Below are 25,404 nucleotides of genomic sequence, written 5' to 3' on the forward strand. Positions count from 1 at the left end.
TGTTCTATTGTGTCTGGGAGTGAACGTCATACTTGGAGGTCTGCACACCTGACTGAGAGCCACAGACTGAGACAGAGTCAATAACCCCAGAAGTGTCTTGTTTCCTGTCCGGAAGTGAACCACGAGAGGGAGGCGGCTTTCTGAAGGCCCTGGTGATGTCACTGAGAGATTCTCATGCTTCTGTTTATTAAAAGTCCCCCAATGGACCCAGGCTGGGCAAGGCCGGAGGGTCCCATGATGCAGTGATGAACAATGTGTGTGGGGACAGACACAAACAGAGCTTGTGACCCCTCGACAACAATATGACACTAATAACAGGATGCATGAGAAGCTGGAAGATTTAGACGCTAAATATCAGTTTGGCAACTGCTAATAGACACAGCGACTCATTTAGAGTTTCTCGTATGCAGTTACTCACTCACAAATGTGACGGAAATCCATTATATCTCATGGACATTGTAATACGCCAGACAGGATATCCATCACGTTTATGAGTAGTATTCCATCAGCCAAACTTTAAATCAGGCCCAAAGTAATAATTTGCGGGACTTACGTAGTGAAGCTGGATGGAGGTGTAAGTGACTGCACCCGGAATATTCTACAATCAATATGTTAGGATAGCGCTTCTGCTCCTGCCTGGATGCGTGGACACGGAGGATGTGGAATATAAAAATGGTAAAGTGCATCTGGTGCAAGACTCTGTCAGCATTAGCGGACGTCACGCCACCATCACGCCACTGCTTTAAAAGAGGGATTTTACAAAACTTATGTTGCTTCTAGAGCAGTGATTCCCAACCTGTGGTCTGGAGATCCCTGGAGGTCTGCAAAGCCTCCTCAGGGGGTCCGTGACTGTTTAGAAAATTAACAAATATTAACAGGTAAATAAAGTGTATATAAATAAAGTGGCTAAATGTACAATTTAAAATTTAAAAACATACCACCAATGTCAAGGAATCTGAAATTGAAGGCTAAAAAATAAATTAGTCTCCTCAGATTTGTTTGTGGGGCACTGAAGGTGCCTCAAACACTATATAGTATGGACGATGTGAGGCTTCAATTGAATTTAGAAAAGCTCCATCCTCCCTATTAAATTTGAAGTGTTTATATTATAATTTTTATTTATATTTGTTTACACTAAATACAATATGTTATCATTTGTGTACATGTTTGATGAATGCTTGTTTCTGTATTTTTGTGTACTGTTTTGCAGTTCAAATCATCAACAAAGTTTAGGCCGGGGTCCCCATCTTCCAGTAATGACTCAGTGGGAGGGTCCCCGGATTCCAATAATGATTCAATGGGGGTCCCGGGTTCCAGTAACAATAAAGTGGGTGTCCACAGAAGTCAAAAGGTTAAGAATATACTGCCCGTTACGCACTAATTGGGTGGAAGGCACTATTTCCAGAAAGATTCTGAATGTCCTGCGAGAGGATACCTTTGTTTACTTGGTGCAGCTATGCGAATGGGAAGACATGCTTCATTACATGCTGCATTTACTGGCGGTGGTTTCTAAGCACATAGCCTCCACTGCACCCACCTTGTTAAGGTTTTTGTGTAACTAAGATATATTGCCGGGGTGGCTCCTCCATTAGGGCGGAGGAGCGTCAAATACAGCAGCTGCAAAACCTTTTCAAGAAAACGATAATAAACTGTATTTATTATTGTTTTTTTTTATTTAAAAGGGGTGGGGCATTGGGAGTGACGAGCACTTGAGGGGAGCACCAGGATTGGCCGCAGGGCAGGCTGGGAGCCTGTGCCTGCAGCCGGCTGATGCAGAGGAGACAGAGGAGTGGCGCGGCTTGCGTGCAGGTTCGTTTCTTTCTTTTTTTTTTTTACATTTTAATAATATTTCCCCTGTAGCGACCACCACGCACGCCACCCCACCCCACCCACTTTAACACCCGTGACTGTATATTGCTGGAGTTTTCTGACCCTCACATGGTCAACCCGTTCTCAGGGACATTCACAGGTGGGCCTCAGTGCTCTGACACAACATGGACACACCCCTTGTGATAGGATGGAACCCCTGCAAGCTTGTTTGGGTGTCTGGGCTACGAGCTGGACTCTTAGGATGCCAGGAGGATGTGTGAGCCATAAGTATCAGACAAGTCAAAGCAATCTCCTCCGCCTGCTTCCACACCCTAGGCATGCTTCAAAAGATCTTTAGATGGATCCCATCAACACCAGGAGAACGGTCACGCAAGCCCTCGTCACTACCCGTCATTCTATGCCAGTACCACCACCCAACTCCTCAAGAGATTATAGACCATACAGAATGCAGCTGCCAGACCCATCCTCAGCCTCCCCAAACGGACCCACATCACCCCCCACCTCAGGAACCTACACTGGCTCCCCGTCCAGAAGAGATGCCAATTCAAGTTGCTGACCCACGCCTACAAAGCCCAGCACAACCAAGGACCAGCAAACATCAACTGCTGGCCGAACTTCCACCAGCCTGCCAAACAACTGAGCTCCGCCTCCCTCGCCCTCGCTCATGTTCCCCGTATCCACCAAAGCCACAGCGGAGGCTGTTCCTTCTCCTACCTCGCTGCCAAGTCCTCCCCTTCCACCTACGAACATCACCCTCACTGGCAGACTTCAGAAAGGGACTCAAGACCTGGCCCTTCAACTAGAGACCTCTGAGACCTCAGCGTCTGCATACCCAAGGGTGATTAGCTGTGCTCTATAAATAATGTTTGATTGATACCTGGTCTAGACTGATATACAGATGAGAAATGTATGCCGCTTGACAGAAGGATCCTGCCAGACGCTACATGCTACATATTAAATCAACGATTACCAGCTGATCAGCTGTAAGAGGCTGTGAGATCAATGAGATGGTGCATGTGGGACAGAGCGTGTCACTGCGTGTGCCAGAAACCGCCCATCCTTCTGCCCTGGTGAGGCGGCCAGGGAGGCATCTCCCACGCTTCATGGCAGGAGGTATCTCCCACGCTTCATGGCAGGAGGCATCTCCCACGCTTCATGGCAGGAGGTATCTCCCACGCTTCCCGGCAGGAGGTATCTCCCACGCTCCCTGGCAGGAGGTATCTCCCACGCTTCCCGGCAGGAGGCATCTTCCACGCTTCATGGCAGGAGGTATCTCCCACGCTTCCCGGCAGGAAGTATCTCCCACGCTCCCTGGCAGGAGGTATCTCCCACGCTCCCTGGCAGGAGGTATCTCCCACGCTCCCTGGCAGGAGGTATCTCCCACGCTCCCTGGCAGGAGGTATCTCCCACGCTTCCTGCTCCCTGGCAGGAGGTATCTCCCACGCTTCCTGGCAGGAGGTATCTCCCACGCTTCATGGCAGGAGGTATCTCCCACGCTTCATGGCAGGCCAGAGAGTGTGTTAGCTGCGCTATCTCACTAATAATCTGTGTAACACCTGCCAAGGTACGATTATGTAATACCACTGATGCTTTTAGAATCGTTCTGCCTATTAAATTACTGCTGATACCAACTAACTTGCATTATAATTATATTGTTGTGGGTGTGTCTGCTATTTCCTCATGCTGTTTCCACTTGCCCAAGTTTAAAAGAACATTCTTGGGTTGGTTTTGGCACCTGTACTCACCTGCCCAAGTTAGAGGATTTATGGTAGATCACCCAGTACTCAAGGCAACTTCACAGAGTAGCTGAGGCCTGGTCCCAGATACCCCAGGCTGGGTACCTCAAGCAGATTCACAGTGTACCTGAGGCCTGTTCCCCGGTTACCTCAGTCCGGTTACCTGAGGCCGATTCACAAAATACTTGAGACCTGTTCCCCAGATATCCCACTCCGTGTACCTCAGACAGGTTCACAGAGTAATTCAGGCCTGTTCCTCAGATAACCCAGTCCAGGTACCTCAGGCAAGTTTAATGAATAATTGAGACCTATTTCCTGGAAACCCCAGTCCAGGTACTTCAGTTAGCTTCACAGAGTACTTGAGGTCTGTTCCCCGGATACCCCAGTTCAGGCACCTTCACAGAGTACTTGAGGCCTGTTCCCCAGATACCCCAGTCCAGACACATTCACAAAGTACTTGAGGTCTGTTCCTGGATACCCAGTCCACGTACCTCAGGCAGGTTCAATTAATAATTGAGACCTGTTCCCCGGATACCCCAGTCCAGGCACCTTCACAAAGTACTTGAGGCATGTTCCTGGATACCCAGTCCAGGTACCTCAGGCAGCTTCACAGAATCCTTCCGGCCAGCGCCCAGTCCCAAAGAACCTTTAACTGGTCTCAGAACACCAAGGGTCAGACCTCATTGTGCTGTTCTTGCAGAACCTTGAGCCCAAAGTCCAGTCCAAGCTCTAAAAGCATCTAAGACCCAGGTGCCTAGGCCAGTTTCTGTTTTATTGAAGGCAACTTACCCAGTTACTAAGGACCTTTTCTAGAGTATTCTAGGTCCCATGAGCACATCCTGGCCACCAGGTGCTGAGGCAGGTGATGTGTAGTGTGCAGGAGTTCAACCGCTCCTAGCATCCCTAGGCCAGACAACAGAGCACCTCAGGCAGGTCCTCAGTGTCCAATAGATCCAGTGTTTTAAATTGCCCAGTACTCGCTGGTACTCAGTACTGGCACTTCTTAATTTTCTCCCCTTGATTACCAGAAATTCTCTTTGGGAATGAAGAATATTCAGTACTCAGAGGGGCAGCTAGGTAGGCTCAGAGGTACTGGTGTGTGAACTGCAAGTGCTGCTGACGGTGTATGTGCGCCTCCGTAACAATCATACCCAGGGTAGCCCACCGCTGGGTCACTTTCCAATTGACAACACAGGTGGCAGGCAGGCCTGGCACAAATGACAGAGGGGCTGCTGTCTTCCAACTCTCGAGATGCACAAAGTCTGAATCTACAAGATGGCAGCGAGTGCTCCACAGCCAGGTGAGTCAGGAGGCGGTGTGGCAACTAGAGTCTCACGGATGTAAGTGGGACCCAACCACATGTAAATTTAAATATACTGAATGCGACCCGAAGTGTTGATCTGAGTGTTCAGCTTGAGTGTGTGTTTGCCCCCTGTCACCCTGGAAGCACAGGCAATGGCAAAGCTGGGGGGGGGGGGCAAGGTGTCAGCCTCCCCCTCTGCCTCACTGTCAGAAGCCGAAGGCCCCTCGCTGCCTGTCACCACTCTGGCGTTAGCCAAGACTTTTTGATTTTACTGAAATTATATGTATGAGATAGTTATGTAAAGGGGCTTTCAGACAGCTCTCTTCATCCATTGGTCTGTTGCTATGTCATTCACATTTTGCTTCCACCCACCGCAGCATACAGCTTGGGGTAATAGGTCAGCCTACTCCAGCCACTGGCTTACTTCACTTTGAGCGACACACCCAAGCTAGTTCCCTTCAGACCCAGTGTTTTTGTTTTTACTTTATTGTTGCATTTGTGTTTAAAGCCCAAGGTGAGAGCAGAACCTTTCTACCGGATCACAGGCCACATTCCATGCTTTATCAGTTCCTATCTCCTGCCAAACACTGTTGTAAATTCTTTTGAAGTGGCTTTTGTTTCTCTGCTGCTACTTCACAGCATACCAGATTGTGCCCATTTGAAACTGTTCCTTACAACGTTATCCTCTTTTTAGTATGCAATTACAACTGCACTGCATGCCATGCTGGGATGTATTTTAATTTAGCATTACAGCTATACTTGTAAACAGATTGTGTCTGTATGTCCTGCTTGTGTGGATTTCTAGTTTGCTTTTGCTCTAGTTTGGCATGCGTATGTATACACTTAACTATTACTCTTTGAAGCTGTGCTATCTATCTGTCTATCTATCTATCTATCTATCTATCTATCTATGCAACCCTATCTACCTATGTAACCCTATCTATGCCACTTTATATATGTATGCAACCCTCTCTATCTATGTAACTGTCTATCTATCTATGAAACACTATCTACACAACACCATCTGCCTATACAAGCCTCTATGTATACTACCCTTTCTCTATCTGCCTTTGCAAGACTCTCTATGTATCCATCTTTTCAATCCTCTCTGTCTACTTGTAATAAAGATTTACAAAAACATTTTATAAAAAAGCATTAGCAAAAGCAAGAGGGTGACATCCAATGTCATACCAACTGACGTTCTTCAGTCTGGTGTGACCCAAGGTCTTTTGCGATTAATAAAGTTACGTGCATAGCATAGTTACTTGGAGGGGTTTTCAGTCAGCTCTCTTTATCCATCAGTCGCCTGTTGCATCATTCACATTTTCTTCCGCCCAATCCAGCATCCATCATGGGGCATTGGGTCAGCCCACTACAGCCTTTGGTTGACTTCATGTAGGTTTAGGCATGCTGCCCTTTCACAAGGAACACAACCACACAAAAAGTAGTCCCCTTCAGTGCCATGGACTACAATGGTAAGGTGTGCTTTGTTTGAGAACAAAAAAACAATTTTTACCTTTATTCAATGTTTTCTTTTTTTAAATTGAACAGTTTTCGACAGCTTCACCAAAAATAAAGTTATGCAAAAACCAATAAAATAACAAAACAAACATTTCCAAAGCCAAACAGCTGGTGGCCAATTCCAGACCTATTTTGTCCGCCAATGCTTGTTGTAAATGTGTACTACACAAAGCAGTAGATATATGATGTGCTTACAGTGATCTCAGGCCCTAGCTCAAGCTTAAATTGTGTTTGAAACGGAAGACAGAATTTTATTAGGCTGACCAGGAGCCAGAGTCTCACTGCCTCTGAGCGCTAGGCGGGGCTGTTTCACACGTATGTGTGCGGGGGACCTGTGGCAAGGCGAAGTGGGTAGGTTTCAAAGTCTATCTACATGCATGCTCAAGGAGGTTTCAAACAAAGTCTATCGACATACATGCTCAAGCAGGTTTCTAACAGTCTATCTACACGCATGCTCAAGCAGCTTTCAAACAGTCTATCAACATACATGCTCAACCAGGTTTCAAACAGTCTATCAACATACATGCTCAAGCGGGTTTCAAACAGTCTATCTACATGCATGCTCAAGCATGTTTCAAAGTCTATCTACATGCATGCTCAAGCAGGTTTTATACAAAGACAATCCACACCCATGCTCAAGCAGACATCATGCAAAGTCTATCTTAAGACTATCTACGTGCATGTTCAAGCAAGAAGCACACAAAGTCTATCTACATGCATGATCAAGCAGGTCTCATACAAAGTCTATCTACATGCATGTTCAAGTAGGTTTCAAAGTCTATCTACATGCGTGCCCAAGCAGGTTTCATACAAAGTCTATCTACATACATGCTCAAGTAGGTTTCATACAAAGTCTATCTATATACATGCTCAAGCAGGTTTCAAAGTCTACCTACATGCATGCTCAAGAAGGTTTCATACAAAGTCTATCTACATGCATGTTCGAGTAGGTTTCAAAGTCTATCTACATGCTTGCTCAAACAGGTTTCATACAAGGTCTATAGACATACATGCTCAAGCAGGTTTCAAACAGTTTCAAAGTCAATCTACATGCATGCTTATACAAAGTCTATTCACATCCATGCTCAAGCAGACATCATGCAAAGTCTATCTTAAGACTATCTACATGCACGCTCAAGCAAGTTGCACACAAACTCTATCTACATGCATGATCAAGCAGGTATCATACAAAGTTTATCTACATGCATGGTCAAGCAGGTCGCATACAAAGTTTATCTACATGCATGGTCAAGCAGGTCGCATACAAAGTCTATCTACATGCATGCTCAAGCAGGCTTCATACAACTTCTAATTACATGCATTCTCAAGCAGGTTTCATACAAAGTTTATCTACATGCATGCTCAAGCAGGCTTCATACAAAGTTCATCCGCAATCATGCTACAGCAGACATGCAAAGTCTATCTTAAGACTATATACATGCATGCTCGAGCAAGTTGCACACAAAGTCTATCTACATGCATGATCAAGCAGGTTTCATACAAAGTTTATCTACATGCATGGTCAAGCACGTTTCATACAAGGTCTATCTACATGCATGCTCAAGCAGGCTTCATACAAAGTCTATCTACATTCATTCACATGCAGGTTTCATACAAAGTGTATCAACATGCATGTTCAAGTAGGTTTCAAAGTCTATCTACATGCGTGCTCAAGCAAGTTTCAAAGTCTATCTACATGCATGCTCAAGCAGGTTTCAAAGTCTAGCTACATGTGTGCTCAAGCAGGTTTCATACAAAGTCTGTCTACATACATGCTCAAGCAGGTTTCAAAGTCTATCTACATGCATGTTCAAGCAGGCTTCATACAAAGCCTATCTACATGCATGGTCAAGCAGGTTTCAAAGTCTATCTACATGCATGCTCAAGCAGGTTTCATACAAAGTCTACCTACATGCATGTTCAAGGAGGTTTCATACAAAGTCTATCTACATGCATGGTCAAGCAGGTTTCATACAAAGTCTACCTACATGCATGTTCAAGCAGGCTTCATACAAAGCCTATCTACATGCATGGTCAAGCAGGTTTCAAAGTCTATCTACATGCATGCTCAAGCAGGTTTCATACAAAGTCTACCTACATGCATGTTCAAGGAGGTTTCATACAAAGTCTATCTACATGCATGGTCAAGCAGGTGTCATACAAAGTCTGTCTACATGTGTGCTCAAGCAAGTTTCAAAGTCTATCTACCTGCATGGTCAAGCAGGTTTCAAAGTCTATCTACATACAGGCTCAAGCAGGTTTCATACAAAGTCTAACTACATGCATGCTCAAGCAGGTTTCAAAATCTATCTACATGCATGATCAAGCAGGTTTCATTCAAAGTCTATCTACATGCATGCTCAAGCAGGTTTCAAAGTCTATCTACATGTGTGCGCAAGCAGGTTTCATACAAAGTCAGTCTAAATGCATGTTCAAGCAGGTTTCATACAAAGTCTGTCTACATGCATGCTCAAGGAGGTTTCAAAGTCTAGCTACATGCATGTTCAAGCAGGTTTCATACAAAGTCTATCTACATGCGTGCTCAAGGAGGTTTCAAAGTCTATGTACATGCATGTTCAAGCAGGTTTCATACAAAGTCTATCTACATGCATGCTCAAGCAGGTTTCATACAAAGTGTATCTACATGCATGTTCAAGCAGGTTTCAAAGTTTGTCTACATGCATGTTCAAACAGGTTTTCATACATACTCTATCTACATGCATGTTCAAGCAGGTTTCAAAGTCTGTCTACGTGCATGTTCAAGCAGGTTTCATACAATGTCTATCTGCATGCATGTTCAAGCAGGTTTCATACCAAGTATATCTACATGCATGTTCAAACAGGCTTCAAAGTCTGTCTACATGCATGCTCGAGCAGGCTTCATACTAAGTCTATCTACATGCACGCTCATGCGTGCACAGGATAGCGTTATCATATTCCGTTATTACTGCCACGAAAGGGCAGATAATTTGAGTACCTGCTGCAGAAATCCGCTCTCAGCCACTGATTTAGAATGCAGGTAGGGTTGTGTCAGCCTTTCATCCGCCCTATTCTGATAAAGCCTTTACCACTGAGATTGCTTGTAATGAATGTAGTGCTTTGTAGCAGTGCTGCGAAGCCGAAAGATCTTTGCAAAAGTGCTTCATTAAAAATGAGTGATCGCTGTTTTAAGACACTTTGTGGCTCATGTGGTGCAGATTGGTGTAACAAAGGAACCTGATTTTGTAAATAAGAGACCGATAGAGCTATAAAATAGAATCACAGTGGTGTGAGAGCAGCTCTCCGCAGCGTGCATAGCATCCTGTATACAACATTTGATATTTACAAGCCCATCAATAAGCACGTACTAGCAAACAAATCATTGATAAGTAATTTATCAGCCTCAGGTGGATGAAAGGCTGATTCTTCTAGTCCATCGCCTACAGTGCTCTCTGAAGCAGGAAATCAGCTTGTGCTAAGTTACTCTAGCAGCCTAATGATGTGGAGGGCCACAGTCCAAGGGCCCCAGGTGGGGATGTGGGACTGTTTCTGCCATCTTTGCATCAGCGAATAGAAAAGACAGATCAAAGACCACCAGTGTTGAGTGGCCTTTTGAGCAGTCTGGCACCACCAGATGGGCCACCTTGAAAGGGCCACGTGTCGGCTGCTTTTTTGGCCATGTCGGGCCCATATACCCCTGGCCACATCCTGGCCCACCTGACGGCGCCAGAATACAAGACTACCCAGGGCCGGCTTTGGCGCTGGTGGCGCCCGGTGTGACAGTCTTTTGTGGCGCGCACCCCATGACCTCCTTCTGCACAGGTTCCCCCACTGCCGCCCTCCAACAGTGCCCCTCATCTCTCCATTATACTCATTTCATAGATTTCATTTTTTTATAGCGCTGCTCGTAGTTCACTCACCCTCTGTGATCTGCATGGCACGCGTTCTTTGCAGCACATTAACCCTCTGTGATGCTAAGATGAGTCAAAACTGCCTCTAGACTGCATTCCGATCTCTCATTAGCAGGAATATTAATCACCAGAGTTATCTGGACATTTTTATTGTTGCCTGAAAACTGCTGGACGCACAAGGAAATTCACTTGCTATTAAACACAGCGCCCCCACCTACGTCAGAGCCAGGTGCTGCTGCACCGGTCGCACCCGCCTCAAGCCGGTTCCGAGACTACTCAAAGTTAAGTCCAGCACTAAACACCACCAAAGAGAGAGAGTCAAAGTGCATTACACGACGGTGCACGCTCTATTCCGACTGGCGAGCTGCACGTGAGTGCGGTCATACCACACAGATAGGTGCTGTGGGCCACGTGGCACTGATGATTGCATTCTGGCTAGTCCCTACCAACGTCATCTGTGCAGAAGAGGGAAGCGTCAGGGCAGGAGATAAGTTTATTTGGCTGAAAACACCCAGTGTGGGGTTGTTGCGCAACCGGCATTAGCATGAGGGTTTCCTGGTGACGCAGTTTATCATCTACACATCCCGGGTACATCTGTTGTGCTACAAGATGTTTGTATGGTGCCTTTCAACATCTAATAGCTGCTTCTGCAAATTTGTTCGAACATTTTGCTGTAAAATGCAGTTTTTGACTCAAACTTCACCAGCCATTGACTGAAAGCGCTGATGTTGTGAGGTGACTGCCTCTAAGCGCTACCCCGAGCTTTCCCTCAAGGCCCTCCCGACTGAATTTGGTGACTACTGGCACCTTTTCCACCTTTTAATGCACTGCACAGCCTGGCCCCAGAGTACCGGTGCCGGGCTCGTCCAGTGTTCAGTCCCATGGGCCGGTTCCCAAGGTCGTCGACTAGCCCAGCACCGAGGCCCAGATTTACTAAATAGTCACGCAGCGCAGCGGAGAACAAGCAATGGCAATGCAATGGGTCTCGCGTTTGTTCGAGTTAGAACTACTGGCGTTGTAAAATCCTAACTGGACTTTTCTTGCCAAATAAATTGAAAAGTAAAAGTAAAACAGTTTTACATAAGCGAGCTGATTCAAAGCGCCACCGCTGCCATGACCACGAAGGAGAGACACAAAAGGAAAAAGAAGTTCGCTCGCAGTCAAACGTATCAGCAAACGTGCAATTATCCATGTATCAGGGTCGATGGCCAAGGCGGTAACAAAACTGCCCCAATGGAGGGACAAACGTAAAGCATTTACCAATGATAACAAAGGATGTTTGAAAGGCAATCCCATGAACGAGTCGTAGTGATGGGTGAGATTAAAAGCCCACAGATAGATTACAACATGTCAGAGCGCTTGCACGCTCGACCTAAAAATGCTGAGCTGCAGGAGAAGACGAGAACTTGAGAGCGCCATATTTATAGAAATATGGCTCTCTCCTCCCCTCTCCATAGCGCCGGCAATGATTTCAGCTGCCGTGCACCACAAACACACCTAGGCGCCACAGTGAAGGTGTGAGCGTGACTCTAGCATAGGTGTTGTACTGGAAAAGTATCCTTCCAGTACAAAATACTGTGTTCAGACACATTTTGAACCCTTCCCTATGTTGTATGTGCGCTGCACAGGGCAGCATGCATGCAAAGTCAGGAAAGAAAGGAGGAATTCAAACATTTATCCTTTTAACATATGTTTTCACACGGCGTTAACTTTTGGCGCAAAACCCTGTCTACTATTTTCTGTAGATAGGGTTTTGCGTCAAAAGGCGTGGGTGGACGCATGGGAACGCCCTTGTACCACCCATGTAACGCTCACTTGGCGCTAAGTAACGCAAAGCAGTGCTTTGCGCTGCTCTAGTTATTTTTAGGGTATATTCAGTGCAAAACTGTTTTGCACTAGAAAGTAAAGAGGTAAAAAAAGATTTTGCGTGGTTTTGCATAGCTTTTGTGAAGCAAATACTGCGTAAAATCTTAATAAATTCACCCCCTAGTCTCCCGGCCTCGCCTATCTCATGACCTCGGGCGTCTGCACCTCCCCTGCAGCCTGTGAGGGGATTTCCAGGCCTGGACTTGGATCTTAACTCCGCTTCCTGTCAGTACTTCTGTTTTTGTTATCAGGTTTGGGTTTCTAAACCAGCACACAGTGTGACCAGCACAGCAGACCAGCAGGCCTGGCCTCCCAGCAGACTTCCCAGGGGACTCTGGGCACACAGGTAAATAATACATGTGTCCCATGGAACTGTGATCCTGAGTGCAGTGGGGGAGGGGTCAATGTGTGCAGGGGCGGGGCTAAAAATGACAAAACTTTCTGTAGCTATTTTGTTGGCTTTTCACTTTCAGGTAAATGCATATAAAATAAACGACGCGCCTTAAACAGGAAATAAATGCAAATTTATGCAATCTTTGGGAAATGCACGCCATTATCTTGTGAAACCTGAATTGGTTAATCTGATGACCGCACCAGTCACAGAATTAACTCCTGCTTGCTGCAGAGGGGAAAAGTGATGTATTTATGGCGCTGCAAAGTCCCAGCCTGCTGCTGAAAGCGCTGCGAATCTGCACACATTGTATTAAAGCATTTCTCATGTAAGGGCTGTTTTTCAACAAAAAGTAGGGAAACTGCTTTTCTTCATATAAAAAAAATGTGGAAGTCGTTCCTCTAGATACCGCCTACTTCAACCGCAGAATTTGATTTTTTTCTGAAGCTAAGATCATATAAATTGCAGCTGTGAGAATTAAATCATTCATTCGTTTGCATAAGTTTCCACTAGCCACAGCAAATGAGTAAATCCATGCACAGAAGCCCACTCTTCTGAAAAACTGGTTATTCAGTTTATATATTGTGCTAGTAATAAACAAACAACCAGGATGCAGATGGCGCGGTGTGCCAGTTTGAAAATCTTTAGATAATATGTGGTAGGGACTGTACATGTGTCTTACAGAGAGCTCACAATATTTGGTTGTCCAATATACAAAAATAAAGAGAACTGTATGTATGTAGTATAAAGTACTCGCAATGTTTGTTTGTATATTATACCACTGTAGGCGATGCGTCGGTTCCGAGCCGCACAATCCGTTGCACTGATAGCCTACAAGGGGTGGATGACCCGTCACACCCCCCTGTTACAGATTGTGACTATCACAGTTAGAATATTCACAACTTAACAATAGACATATCAAGGACAACACTCAGAAAAGATGAATAAGGAATAGTAATGTAACACATGGGACACGACACACTATTTAGTAACACGCTGATCAGACAGTTACTGACAATGATGACTGCTGAACTTGGAGATTGATGCCTACAAGTGATCCTCCCAAGATGGCCGCAGGCAGATGGGAGTTAGCGGTCCAGTGTAATAACACTGACTGACGCATCAAAGGGATTGTCCCGCGCAGGAGCTTTTTCCCGCTTTCACTGAGAGGCACCGCTGACAGCAGTGCTTTAAGCGGGCTGGTACGCCCCAGTATCGAGTACCTGTGCTTCTTTAATTTGAAAGGGAGAGTACCTGAACTTCTCAGCACCGTTACAATGTATTTAACGGTTTAGAATGAGTCAGAGAGCCTGTTAGTTGGATGAATAGGATAAACTTATCTGAACTTCTCAGCACTGTTACAATATATTTAAAGGGGGCGTACCGGCACTTTTCAGGAACAAACAGGCACTCTCGATGGTGAGTCCAGCAGTTTTATATGTCCATGTAAAGCACTGGCTGAGAGAGACTGGATGCAGCCCATACATCTTAGGCTGCAGAGGGATGTCAAGCACGTTGGAAATCTTTCGCAGAACTAGAGGAATCCTATTGAAATATAAACCGGAGGAACAATGGATATTATTTACAGGAACGTTGTGCATCGATCCCGATGCGTCACTTTTCTTGCGTCACCCCTGCCCCACCTAACGACACCATGGTTGTACCGTATTTACAACAGCGTCACAAAATGTTACGCTAGTGTAGCATTTTTCTGCACTAGCGTCAAAGATTTTTACGCTTGTGCAGCAAAGCACAAGGAGGCCCATTGATTAAAATGGGTGCGTCATTCTAACACCTACTCTGAGCAGGCATTAAAAATTATGGTAAAAATGGCGCAGTAAAATGTTGTAAATTTCGCTAAGCCATTTTTTCGGGCCTCCCTGCCTCGGAATGCCCCCCTTGAATACATTATGCCTGGCCCAGGCATAATGTGGTGTAAGGGTTTACAAAGTGGTGCAATTCAAGCTTTGCTCCACTTTGTAAATACGGCGCGGGAGAAAGGCCTCCTTAACGCCACCTTGGCGTAAAAAAATTACGTTAGGGCAGCACAAGGGGCTTGTAAATATGCCCCAATGTTTGATGCACTAGTGATTTCTTGGGACACTGTAAATACTTGAACTATTATGAACACTGTGCCACCTGCACCCAAGTGAGTATCAAAAGCACATTATATAAAATGATTAGTCAATATTTTGGAAAGAGTGGCCGGCTCCACTTTGAGTGGTGGAGATTTATGCAAAAGAATGAGTGATTTCATTCTTAAAGGTACAAAGTATATAATGTTAGCCTCGGAAAATAATCCTGTGGCATGCGTGTAATTTTTATCTGTAACACATAGCCCTGGTCCCATTGGCGTATTAAAGGGTTCTGGCCCTGTTTATTATTAATTACTCCTCTGCACACAGGGGCACCTGGCTCCGGTCCGGACTTTCCTGCTGTACAACGGTTGTCCGGTGTGCTGAGGTCTGAGACTACAATTCCCACAATGCACTAGTTTAGTAATGAAAACCACAGGCAGGACTCATGTTTCCCTGATGACCTAGAGCCTGGGTATCCTTAGGCACCGGGAATCAGTACGGTAAACTGCTTGTCCCTGAAAGAGGCTGTGACTAGCAAAGAAGCATCCAGGCTCCCCTACTGCAGCAACATCAAGGATTCTTTGTTAAAACTGTAAACATATATTCAAATTAGTTCAGGGGTCACTGAACTGTAATTGTATTTATGTAGCGCCTGCTAACCCTGATTGGACGTTGAGGCGCTTTTCGGCGAGCAGCACGCTACCACAGAACCCAGGTGTGGGTTAATGGTGGATTAGTGGGGGAAATATAAATTGTTATTGGGAGTGGTGGACATGTGAGTCCGTCAACTGGAGGGATCGGCTAGAGGATGGATCGGGGAGGGAAGGGTTTGGAAAGGATTATTTGGGGGTTCATAGTCTTGTAAGAGTTTTGGATGAGTCAGAGAGGGGAGGTAGGCGATATTTTGGAAGAGGAATAGGATGAGTCAGAGTGGTGATTTGATGAGGTCTGGGGAGATTAGATTTTTTTCCTCTGCAGCGGGAGGAAAATATTCAAATATGTAGATAATGACCACACATAAGACGTATACATACATGGTGATTTTATACATAGACCTGCGGGAGAATCTGGAACGTTCCTAGTTTGCTGTGATTCCATGACAACAGAGACACCATTTTAATACCCTGGTATATTTTCTTTTGAAATTTTATACAGCGAGAACCCGACCCAAAGGTATTGGAGCGCTTTACATGAGCACCAGTTACATTACACGAGGACGCTTTTTTTTTTTAAAGGCACAAGGAAATTAAGGGCCTGATTTAGAGTTTGACAGACGGGTTACAAACGTGACAGATGTCCCGTCCTCCGTATTACAGTTTCCATAGGATATAATGTAATTGTAAGACGGCAGACGGGCTATATGTCACATCTCTAACGGAGTAACCCAGCTACCAAACTCGTAATCAGGCCCTAAGTGATTTGCCCAGGATCACAGGATGTTGAGCCGGCGCAGAGACTCAAATCTAGTTCACCAGCTCCAAAGTCGCCAACTCTGGCCGTAATGCCACACCCTCTCCCTCTTTTAACATCCTAATGCATTCTGGGAATGGTCCATTTCACTCTACCCAATGGAACAAATCCCAGAACTGGAACATGGCGCTCTGGCCACGTGTGGCCATCTGGTACCGTTACCTCGCTTTCAGCAAGCACGTGGCTACTTTTTGTACAGCAACGATAATCATTCCGCGAATAAAAGATGCGCCTCTTTTAATCCCAAGCGGTATTCATTGTTACAGCTCCTTGAGAATCACGTGATCTGATGTTTGCCCTAGTGGGAGTACGGATTTTAACTTTGGAAATGTCCAATGTGGAAGGAGTTTTAGGGGAATAATGCTCTAAATTTTAGTTATAAGATGCACACGACCCACTGAAGCGAGCACCGTCAACAGAAAAAACTCGCGGCTTCCCTATGCAGTTAGTGTTTTTCCCCAAAGAGTTTTTTCACAAAACATAGCCCAGCTCTGCGGCCCCCCCAAAAGTGTACCTAAGGCCTGAGAATGTGATATCTGTACCTCTCATGTGAGACTTGATTGAGTTAACCTGTCTCTAGGAGGTGGCATGCGGGCATGCTTGAAACATGAGGCCTCCTGGCCTCCCTGCAGTTTCATGAGGCAGGGGTTGTCCAGCTGCTGTGAGCACTCCGTAGCTGGAGCTCTCAGTGGAGGGGGCAGACGGGGGCTGTTACATAAACTGACACTAGTATTATACCTTCACTCTTTAGTATCACTCTATCAGAAGTAGCTATTCTCAGCTTCCAAGAACTTACAGTGGGCTTAAAGCCAGCCCGTTGGTTACCATTGGTTGGCTTTATTGTCAATCTCATTTGCTTACTTCCTATTAGATAGCTATCCTTGTCCATCTTTTGTTTGTCCCTCCCATGGAGCATATCCTCTTTACTTTTGTCCTTCCACTGCTCACTTTTATGGAACTACTTTCTCCTTTTTGCAAGCACTCCATGAAGGTGCATGTGTTTACCAGCTGTCTCGCTTGGGTGCTTTTCTCTTACTCCCCACACTCTGCGTTGCTCTCGCTCATCTGTGTGCTTCTCTCTCTCTCTCCATGACCTGTGCTGCTCTCAGCCATGTGATTCTCTCCCCGCAGCTCTCAGTGTTGCTGCCCACTTGTCTGTTCTCTCTCCACCCCCTTTTATTTTATTCTTGTTCAATTTTGATGGCGTATGCTTCCAAAAACAAAACAGAAATAAATTCATAAAAATAACTATTGCATCAGTTTGCTAAAGCGTAGCCTATTTGGCTTTGCCAGTGTTTGTTCAAAAGCACCTATAGGCGACTTACTGGGTAGGTAGGACAGTGAAGGCGCTTTACCCGTAGAGTGGACCCTCATAAACCAGGAGCGTTTGCTGATCAGATCTGCTGAGGATACAGAGGGCCTGATTTGGATATTGGCGGACATGTTACTGCGTCACAACGGTGACGTATATCCAGTCCACCGAAATCTAAATCATATAGGAAATAATGGGATTTAGATATCCATCATAGTTGTGACAGAGTAACTTGTCCGCCAATATATAAACCAGGCCCAGAGTTTGGATTCAACTATGTAATGTTTTGGTGACTTGCCACCACCAGATTAACCAAGCTTAAAGACAGAACCATCTTCAGTGGGAAGCCCTTGAACCCCCATCTTTCAGAATTATTTTATCCTAGCAGACAAACACGTTTGTAGGTAATTTCTTGCAGTCTGGCGCCCCCTTGTGGTCATCTGTGGTAGTGCCATAAGGCAGCTGCCTACAGGCCCCATAATGGAAGTCCAGGGTAAATGTTGCAAACCCCCCGTTTTCCAAAGTTAGTTTGTGTGCTCAATGCCATAGAACCACTTGTAATAATCACCCGGTGAGTACTCACGTGTCTCCATCCTCTGAGATGTAGGCCAGGGCCTGCCAGGGGGCCTGGGTCGGGGCAGGTCCGGGTGATGCTTCTGGGGCCGGCTCCTCCTTTCCGGGGGGGTCCCCTGCACACCCCGCCAGCAGGGAGTCTATGAGGGATGATGAACCATAGGCAGAGTCAACTCTCTCCTGCTCCAGACCCTCGCCCCTCTTCTCCCCAGGGGCCCCATCCTCGCCCTCAGAGGGGGGCCCTCTCCTGGAGGGTCCAGGCCCCACCGACGGGAAGGAGGCCAGGGAGCGTGTGGGGGACGTCACTGAGAGCAGCACGCCCGAGTCAAAGGGCCCGTCCTCGGGGTCAAAGGGCAGCTCGTCCTTAGGGGCCTTCTTCAGGGGCCCCGGGCCCGACATACTGGACTAGAAGCTGGAGGGTCCGCTGGAGCTGCAGACAGAAAGGGGAGGTCTCAGTGGGACCACTGAGGCTGGCCAGGACTGAGTATGGTCCAATGCGTGACACTGGCGTGACACTGGCGTCCAGCGAGTGACACCCTGCTCCAAGAAGTGAGATCAATGCCCTGTGAGACTCACGCACTGAGCCCGACTGTTCCCGAAAAGAGTGAGAAGCCCACCCCGAGGAGTGTGCACCAGTGTGTGAGACAAGTATTTAGAGAGTGAGACTAGTATCCAGTGAATGAGACTCTTCAAGTGAGTGACACCCTGCTCCAACAAATGAGACCAATGCCAAGTGAGACGCAGACACAATGAATCTGACTATTCTCAAGAGTGAGACATGCTTCCAGTGGAGTGTGATCCAGTCAGTGAGACCCTCTTCAAGTGAGTGAGACCCTCGTCAAGTGAGTGAGACGCTCTTCAAGTGAGTGAGATGCCCTTCAAGTGAGTGAGATGCTCTTCAAGTGAATGAGGCTCTGCTCTACAAAATGAGACAAACATTCGCTGACAGACACAATAAATCGGGCTGTTCTCAAAAGAGTGAGACTCTCACCAAGAGCAGAGTATGCACCTGTGTGTGAGAATCTCTTCCAGAGAGTGAGACTCTGCTCCAAGAAGTGAGACTCTTCCAGCGTGAGACCCTGCTCCAGTGAGTGAGACCCTGCTCCAGTAAGTGAGACTCGCTTCCAGTGAGTGAGACCCTGCTCCAGTAAGTGAGACTCGCTTCCAGTGAGTGAGACCCTGCTCCAGTAAGTGAGACTCTCTCTTCCAGTGAGTGAGGCCCTGCTCCCAACAGAGATACTCTGCTCCGTGAGTGAGAGACTGCTCCTGCGAGTGAGGCTTGAGGTCTCGCTCAGGCACCTGTCAGTGGGTTGCACAAGCCCTAGAAGTGGAACACACACCAGGCAAAGCTGCAGAAAACCCCGAATTGTGCAAGAGGAGAAACACAGCCGCCAAGAACAGGCTTCCAGGCACCTCCCCGACATGCAGCTCAGGGGGTTAAAGCGCCCCCTGCAGAGATCTCCATGCAGTTGCCAGGACAGGTTGCAAACCCAGGACCAGGGCTCGAATGCACCCTCTGAAGTTCGTCTGCAGCGTGCAGCAGGAGGGCCCCCATTCAAGCAAGGTAGCTCAGTGGATTCACGCAGTTGCTGCAGAGCTTGTGTGTATTCAGCAGGGCAGCGGGTCCAGTCCCAGTAAAGCAGCTCAGTCTTTTAATGCACTCAGTGCTGAGACGTAGATTGATGCACCAGTCAGGTCTCGGGTCCCTATTCAAGTAAGACAGCTCAGTGGATCAGTGCACCTCCTGCAGACCATGTGTGTAACCAGCAGTTTAGGTTCCAGTCCCAGTAAGGCAGCTCAGCTGGTTCATGCACCCTCCACAGAGCCCTAGATGTATCAGTCGGGCCCCCGGCTGCAATCCAAGACAGATAGCTCAGTGGATCAGTGCACCTCCTGCAGAGGGCGAGGGTCCCAGTGAGGCAGCTGAAAGGACAGCCGCAGCTCCGAGCTGTCTGCAGACTCCTGGGGCTCCGGGGGTTGGTGCCCCTGCTGCGGCAATCCGTGGCCGAGGCTTGCACCATGAGCCGATGCCCGTGGTCAAGCAGGTGGCAACCACAGGTGCGCAGATCGGGGCGCTATACGAAATCTCCCTGCACCCCACAGCGTGAACCAGCTCAGCTGGCTGTGCCCCTGCTGCAGAGGTCCATGTTAGCCTTTCATCGAGGAGTACTGCAGCGGCAGACCCTGTACAGCGCCTGGTGCCCTGCAGGCGTCACTAGGCGCTAGGGTGACGGCTCCAGATGCAGTCTGGCCACCCTGATCTCTGAAGCGCCTGAAGCTCTGCAGGCGGCACTAGGCGCTAGGGTGACGGCTCCAGATGCAGTCTGGCCACCCTGATCTCTGAAGGGCCTGGAGTTCTGCAGGCGGCACTAGGCGCTAGAGGGACCGCTCCAGATGCAGTCTGGCCACCCTGATCTCTGAAGCGCCTGGAACTCTGCACTAGGCGCTAGGGGGACTGCTCCAGGCGCAGCCCGGCCACCCTGATCTCTGAAGGCAGAGTGAGGAGAGGCTGTCACTGCTCCCAGGGTGAGTCAGACCGAGCTGCCCCTCCCAGTCCTGCCCCAGAGAGGGAAGTCCCTGCCCCCCAGGCAGGGAATCCCCGGAGCAGGGAGGCGGGGCCTGTGCCTGTTCCTCTGCAGGCCCCGCCTCCCTGCCCCTGGCGAGGGCGGGGCTAAAGATTTCGAAACTTAGGCAAAGTTATGTCCCACCATTTAACCTCATAGACGGTTCAGCCCTCAGTTCAGAAACTGTCAGGACTCGCTAAGGGGGGCTCATAATAAACTGTTTTATTGGGGTAGTTATACAGTGAAGTCCTACAGGGCAGCGGCACAGATGCCAAGTTTCCCAGGTCCATGGGTGATCTGCCGCTCCAGGCCAGGGGTTTCCTTTGAATTCTGGGATTTGTAGTCCTGTTTTATAATGAAATAAACAAAACTACTTGTCCCACAATTGAATGGAAAGCGCTGGATTGGAGCAGCGCATCGCGCATGGGCCCCGTGGAAGTCCTGGCAGGGCGCAGCGGTGCACTTTGTGTAGTTACGGGGTTGTAGTTGTGCAGGTCACACATGTACAGAAAACCTCTTGGTAAGGTTCTGGGGTTGTCATTGTGGGCTGGGCTGCAGTGGGGACCTCAGCATGTTTCCGAGGTGGGGATTGAGGGGTGTTTGGGCCACGTTTGTTGTGCTCTGAGCTTCTCACCCCTTCTCTAGAGTTCAGTAGTGGTCATTTAAGGGGTGTGTGCTGGGCGGGCTGGGGTACGCACATTGCATACATGCGAACACTCGCGATCCAGCAACCCCAGCTGATTTTGCTCTCTACTGTTGAGGGCTAAACCCAGAAACATGTGCCTGGAGATAACACCCCGGCCTGCACCAACTTTGGTGGAAACGACAGCAACTTTGAAGAAAGCGTAGTGCATTTACCCAGCACCTGCTCCTCCGCTAAGGCGTCGCCCCCTCCTTTACGCAGTGAAGAGAAGGGAAAAAGAAAGTGATAATAACGCAACATTATTTTTATCATGTTATTTTTCATTGTGAGCACGGTTAGGGCGGGGCTGGAGGAGGGCTATGTGCACATAAGTGCGCATGACGCTTTAGCCGGCCGTGTTGGGCCAGCCAAACACTCGTGCTCACTTTGCATTTATCCACCTGGCTATATTGAACAGCCGGGACGAGAAAGTGCACCGGGCCCTACTCACTGTCTGAGCGCCAAAGCGCTACACTCAGACCAGTCACGATGCTGCTGTCATGCTGTTGACAGCAGCGTCATGATTAGAGGGGCGCCTGGAAGCTTGTGTGCTTCCGGGAGTTCGAGGAGGAAGGAGAAACGGAACCGTCTTTCACAACATAAAAAGTAATTTTACTTAAAAAAATGTTTTTTTTTAATACCCCTCGCCACACCACCCCCGTTGACAAGTGGCCGCCACTGCATTTACCAGGATGCAATGGGGTGAACTGTGCTGGGATGGGAGTCAGTATGCTCCCTCCCTCCTTGAACATTTTTAGATCGAGCGCACAAGCGCTCTGGCCTGTTGTAATCTCTCTGTGGGCTTTTAGCCACGCCCACTGCATGCCCAACAGTATCACTCGTTCATGGGCTTGCCGTTCAAAAATCCTTTGTTATCATTGGTAAATGCTTTAGGTTTGTCCATCCTTGTGGCAGTTTTGTTACCGCCTTGGCCATCGACCCTGTTACAGGAATAATTGCACGTTTGCCGATACGTTTAACTGCAAGCAAACTTCTTTTTCCTTTTGTGTCTCTCCTTGATGCTCAGGGCAGCCGTGGCGCTTTGAATCAGCTCGCTTATGGCAACTGTTTTACTTTTCATTTTCAATTTATGTGGCAAGAAAAGTCCAGTTAGGAATTTACAACGCTAATAGCTCTAATGCAAGCAAATGCGAGACCCATTGCATTGCAAATGCTTGTTTAATGTTAGTGCTGAGTCCAGTAAACAGCAGCCCAATGCTGCTGTTGACAAGGGAGCCACATGTAAAGGTCAAGAGGGCCACATGCGGCCCCTGGGCTGTACTTTGAGTATCAGTGACATACAGTCTCCTGATTATTTTTTTAATAAATCTGCCACTTTTCTCTTCTAAAATGTTGCCACGTGTGACACTGGAGGTAAATCAAGTGCAGTTTGCATCAGAACTGGGTGTCACCTATTCCTGATAGTCCATACGGCCTACTTAGGCCACGCGTCACAACAGCTAGCGATGGGGAGGACGCATAGCTCCAAGTTTCCCAGGTCCATGCGTGATGTCCTGCTCCAGTCCAGGTTTCTTTTTCTTTGAATTCTGGGACTTGTAGTCCTGTTTTATAATGGGATAAACAAGTCTACAAACCCCTGAATTCAAAGAAAATACCTAGCCTGGAGCAGCACATCACGCATGGATCTGGGAAACTTGGCAGGACTGGGAGGACAGGATTTAACATCCTGCCTTGCAGAAGGTGCCTGTTATTACAAATGGGACCAGGTGTTCACCACAGTGAGAGGCAAGACCAAACGGCAGAGGCAAAGCAGCTGCACGCTTACCTGACTACTCCCACCCCAGGCATTAAGAAAAGAGGCCGTCTGCTCACCCACTCAGCCTCGCCTCCAGCATCAGAAAGTAAAAATCTGCACATGATGCAACCAGACAGCAGCTAAAAAACACAGGCACACCCCCACAGCATCCGCGAGAACACCCACTGCCCAGCTTTACCACCCAGAAGAAGTGTCAAGTGGATGTGGGTTTTGAAAGTGCACTGATGGTAGGTCAACACCAGGGGGCACTCCTACCGAAAGCAAACAAACCGGAAACGGCAATCACCGTCACCCAGCATCCGCTGAGCAGTTACATGCAGATAGGGTTTTCAATCGCCTGTGCAAGAACACAGTGACTGTCCAAAAAAGCAGTTTTCACAGATGACCGCAGTGACCGTGTGCAGGAAACTGGCCCCTTGTTGCAGTACCCTCCACTCCTTGCCTGATATTTGATGCTGACTTGACTGAGTGTTGGGATCCTGCTGACTAGGCCCCAGCACCTGTGTTTTTTCCGTAAGCTGTACCATTGCTTCGGCAATTGGCACACCCCTGGACACAACTAAGTCCCTTGTAAAAGGTACCAGTGGTACCAAGAGCCCTGTGACCAGGGAAGGTCCCTAAGAGCTGCAGCATATGTTGTGCCATCCTAAGGGAGCCCTCACCAAACACATGCACACTGCCACTGCAGATTGTGTGTGTTGGTGGGGAGAAAAAGTTAAAGTCAACATGGCATCCCTCTCAGGGTGCCATGCCCACTGACCACTCAATCACTCAATCAGGAATTTGTAAAGCGCACTACTCACCCGTGAGGGTCTCAAGGCGCTGAAGGAGGGAGGCTGGGGGGGAGAGAAGCAGGGGGGGAGGTGGCATAGGTAAGTCACTCCTCTAGCAGGCCTTACAGCCCTAAGGCAGGGTGCACTATACCACAGGTGAGGGTATAGATGCATGAGCAATATGCCCCTACAAAGTCTATGTCCATTCTTAGACATTGTAAGTGCCGTGAGGCCACACTGAGTATATGGGCTGGGAGTTTATAAGTATGAACTCCACAGCTCCATGACCACTTCACTGAATGCTGGGAAGTTTGATATTAAACTTCTCAGCTCAATAAACCCACACTGATGCCAGTGTTTATTGTAAAATGCACCCAGAGACCATCTTAGAGGTGCCCCCTAAAGTTCACCCAACTCTCTAGTGTGTGGCTGGCCGGTCTATGCCAGCCTGCCGCCACCAGACAAGTTTCTGACCCCATGGGGCGAGAGCCTTTGTGGTCCCAGGAGTCAGGGACAAAGCCTGCACTGGGTGGAGGTGCTTCACTCCTCCCCTGCAGGAACAGCAACTCTTGGTGGTGAGCCTTAAAGGCTCCTGCCTTTTGTAATGCTGCCTCGGGGCACTCTAGCCAGTGGAGATGCCTGCCCCCTGGGCCAAGCCTCACTTTTTGGCAGCAGGTCTGGCGGGAAAATGAGTAAATACCAGGAGGAGTGTCCACCCCAGCTGGGCCAACCCCTAGGGTGCCCAGAGCTGAGGTGAGACCCTCCTGGCAGAATCCTCCATCTTGTTTCGGAGGGAGATAGCCAATAGGGTTAGGTGTGTGCCCCCATCCCCAAAGGGAGTGGGCACAGGAAGGGTGTAGCCACCCTCAGGGTAAGTAGCCATGGGCTACTGCCCTCTGACCCCTGTAACACCCCAAAATCTAGTATTTAGGGGCACCCCTGAACCTTACTCACCAGATTCCTGGCGAACTAAAGAAGAAGGACTGAAGAGCAGCACCAGCAGTGAAGACTTCAGACAACAACTGACTTGGCTCAGCCCTACCGGCCTGCCTGCAGGTTCAAGACTCCTGTTACAAGAAGATGTCTCACCCTTCAGGACCAGCAACCTCTACAAAACCTCAGAGGACTGCCTGCCATCCCTAAAGACCGGATCTCCCGAGCGCAGTGGCCCTGTCCACAAAGAAACCTCCAGTAAGGACTCCAGAGCCCTCTGTATCCACGAGTCTTGCCCACTCTGCACCCGACGCCTATGGCCCGAGTCCAGGCAGCACTGCTGACCACAGAGAGTCCCCAGGCGATTCCGACCTCGAGTCCACCCTGGGTTGAGCCCTCCTTGCCACCACAATGACGCCTGCAGCCTGAATCCAGCGGTCCAACCTGACTGCTACCGGATCCGGTGAAGATACCCAACGGCTAAAGGTACCCCTGCACCTGCAGCCCCCTGGCCCTGGGGAACCCAGCCGATGGTCCATCACGTCCAGAGAAGCCTCAACATACCTGTCCAGCTGTTGGTCTTCTTCAGCTGACCCCCTGGACCAACCCTGCAGCCTCTTTGTGAACCCAGAGTTCCTAATTGAAAATCATTGGGCGTCTGACCGCAGTGTTTGCACCCTGCACCCGTCCGTCCCTGTGCCAACG

The 25,404-nt window shown here is 48.2% G+C and overlaps 1 protein-coding gene and 1 long non-coding RNA gene across 4 annotated transcripts in view; one reads left to right on the forward strand and one right to left on the reverse strand.

The window, feature by feature from the left end:
* Nucleotides 1-20,576, reverse strand: part of NFKBIE (NFKB inhibitor epsilon) — a 161,720-nt gene extending 141,144 nt beyond the window's left edge. The window contains exons 1-2 of one of the 2 annotated variants that reach the window (XM_069236370.1): nt 19,109-20,576; nt 17,981-19,069 (exon numbers count right to left, since the gene is read on the reverse strand). In XM_069236370.1, coding sequence (XP_069092471.1) covers nt 17,981-18,369 — 389 coding nt within the window. In that variant the 5' untranslated portion in view covers nt 18,370-19,069; nt 19,109-20,576. Of the gene's footprint in view, nt 1-17,980 lie in introns of both variants that reach the window. The other variant, XM_069236368.1, reaches the window with a different exon arrangement.
* Nucleotides 1-25,404, forward strand: part of LOC138296877 (uncharacterized) — a 217,538-nt gene that overhangs the window by 107,300 nt on the left and 84,834 nt on the right. Inside the window, exon 1 of one of the 2 annotated variants that reach the window (XR_011203917.1) lies at nt 12,303-12,492. The exons of the other annotated variant lie outside the window; for it this stretch is intronic. This is a non-coding gene — a long non-coding RNA (uncharacterized lncRNA). Of the gene's footprint in view, nt 1-12,302; nt 12,493-25,404 lie in introns of those variants that run through there. 2 annotated transcript variants of the gene reach the window in all.

Source organism: Pleurodeles waltl, chromosome 5, assembly GCF_031143425.1.
Source record: "Pleurodeles waltl isolate 20211129_DDA chromosome 5, aPleWal1.hap1.20221129, whole genome shotgun sequence".
NCBI classification, from domain to species: Eukaryota; Metazoa; Chordata; class Amphibia; order Caudata; family Salamandridae; genus Pleurodeles; species Pleurodeles waltl.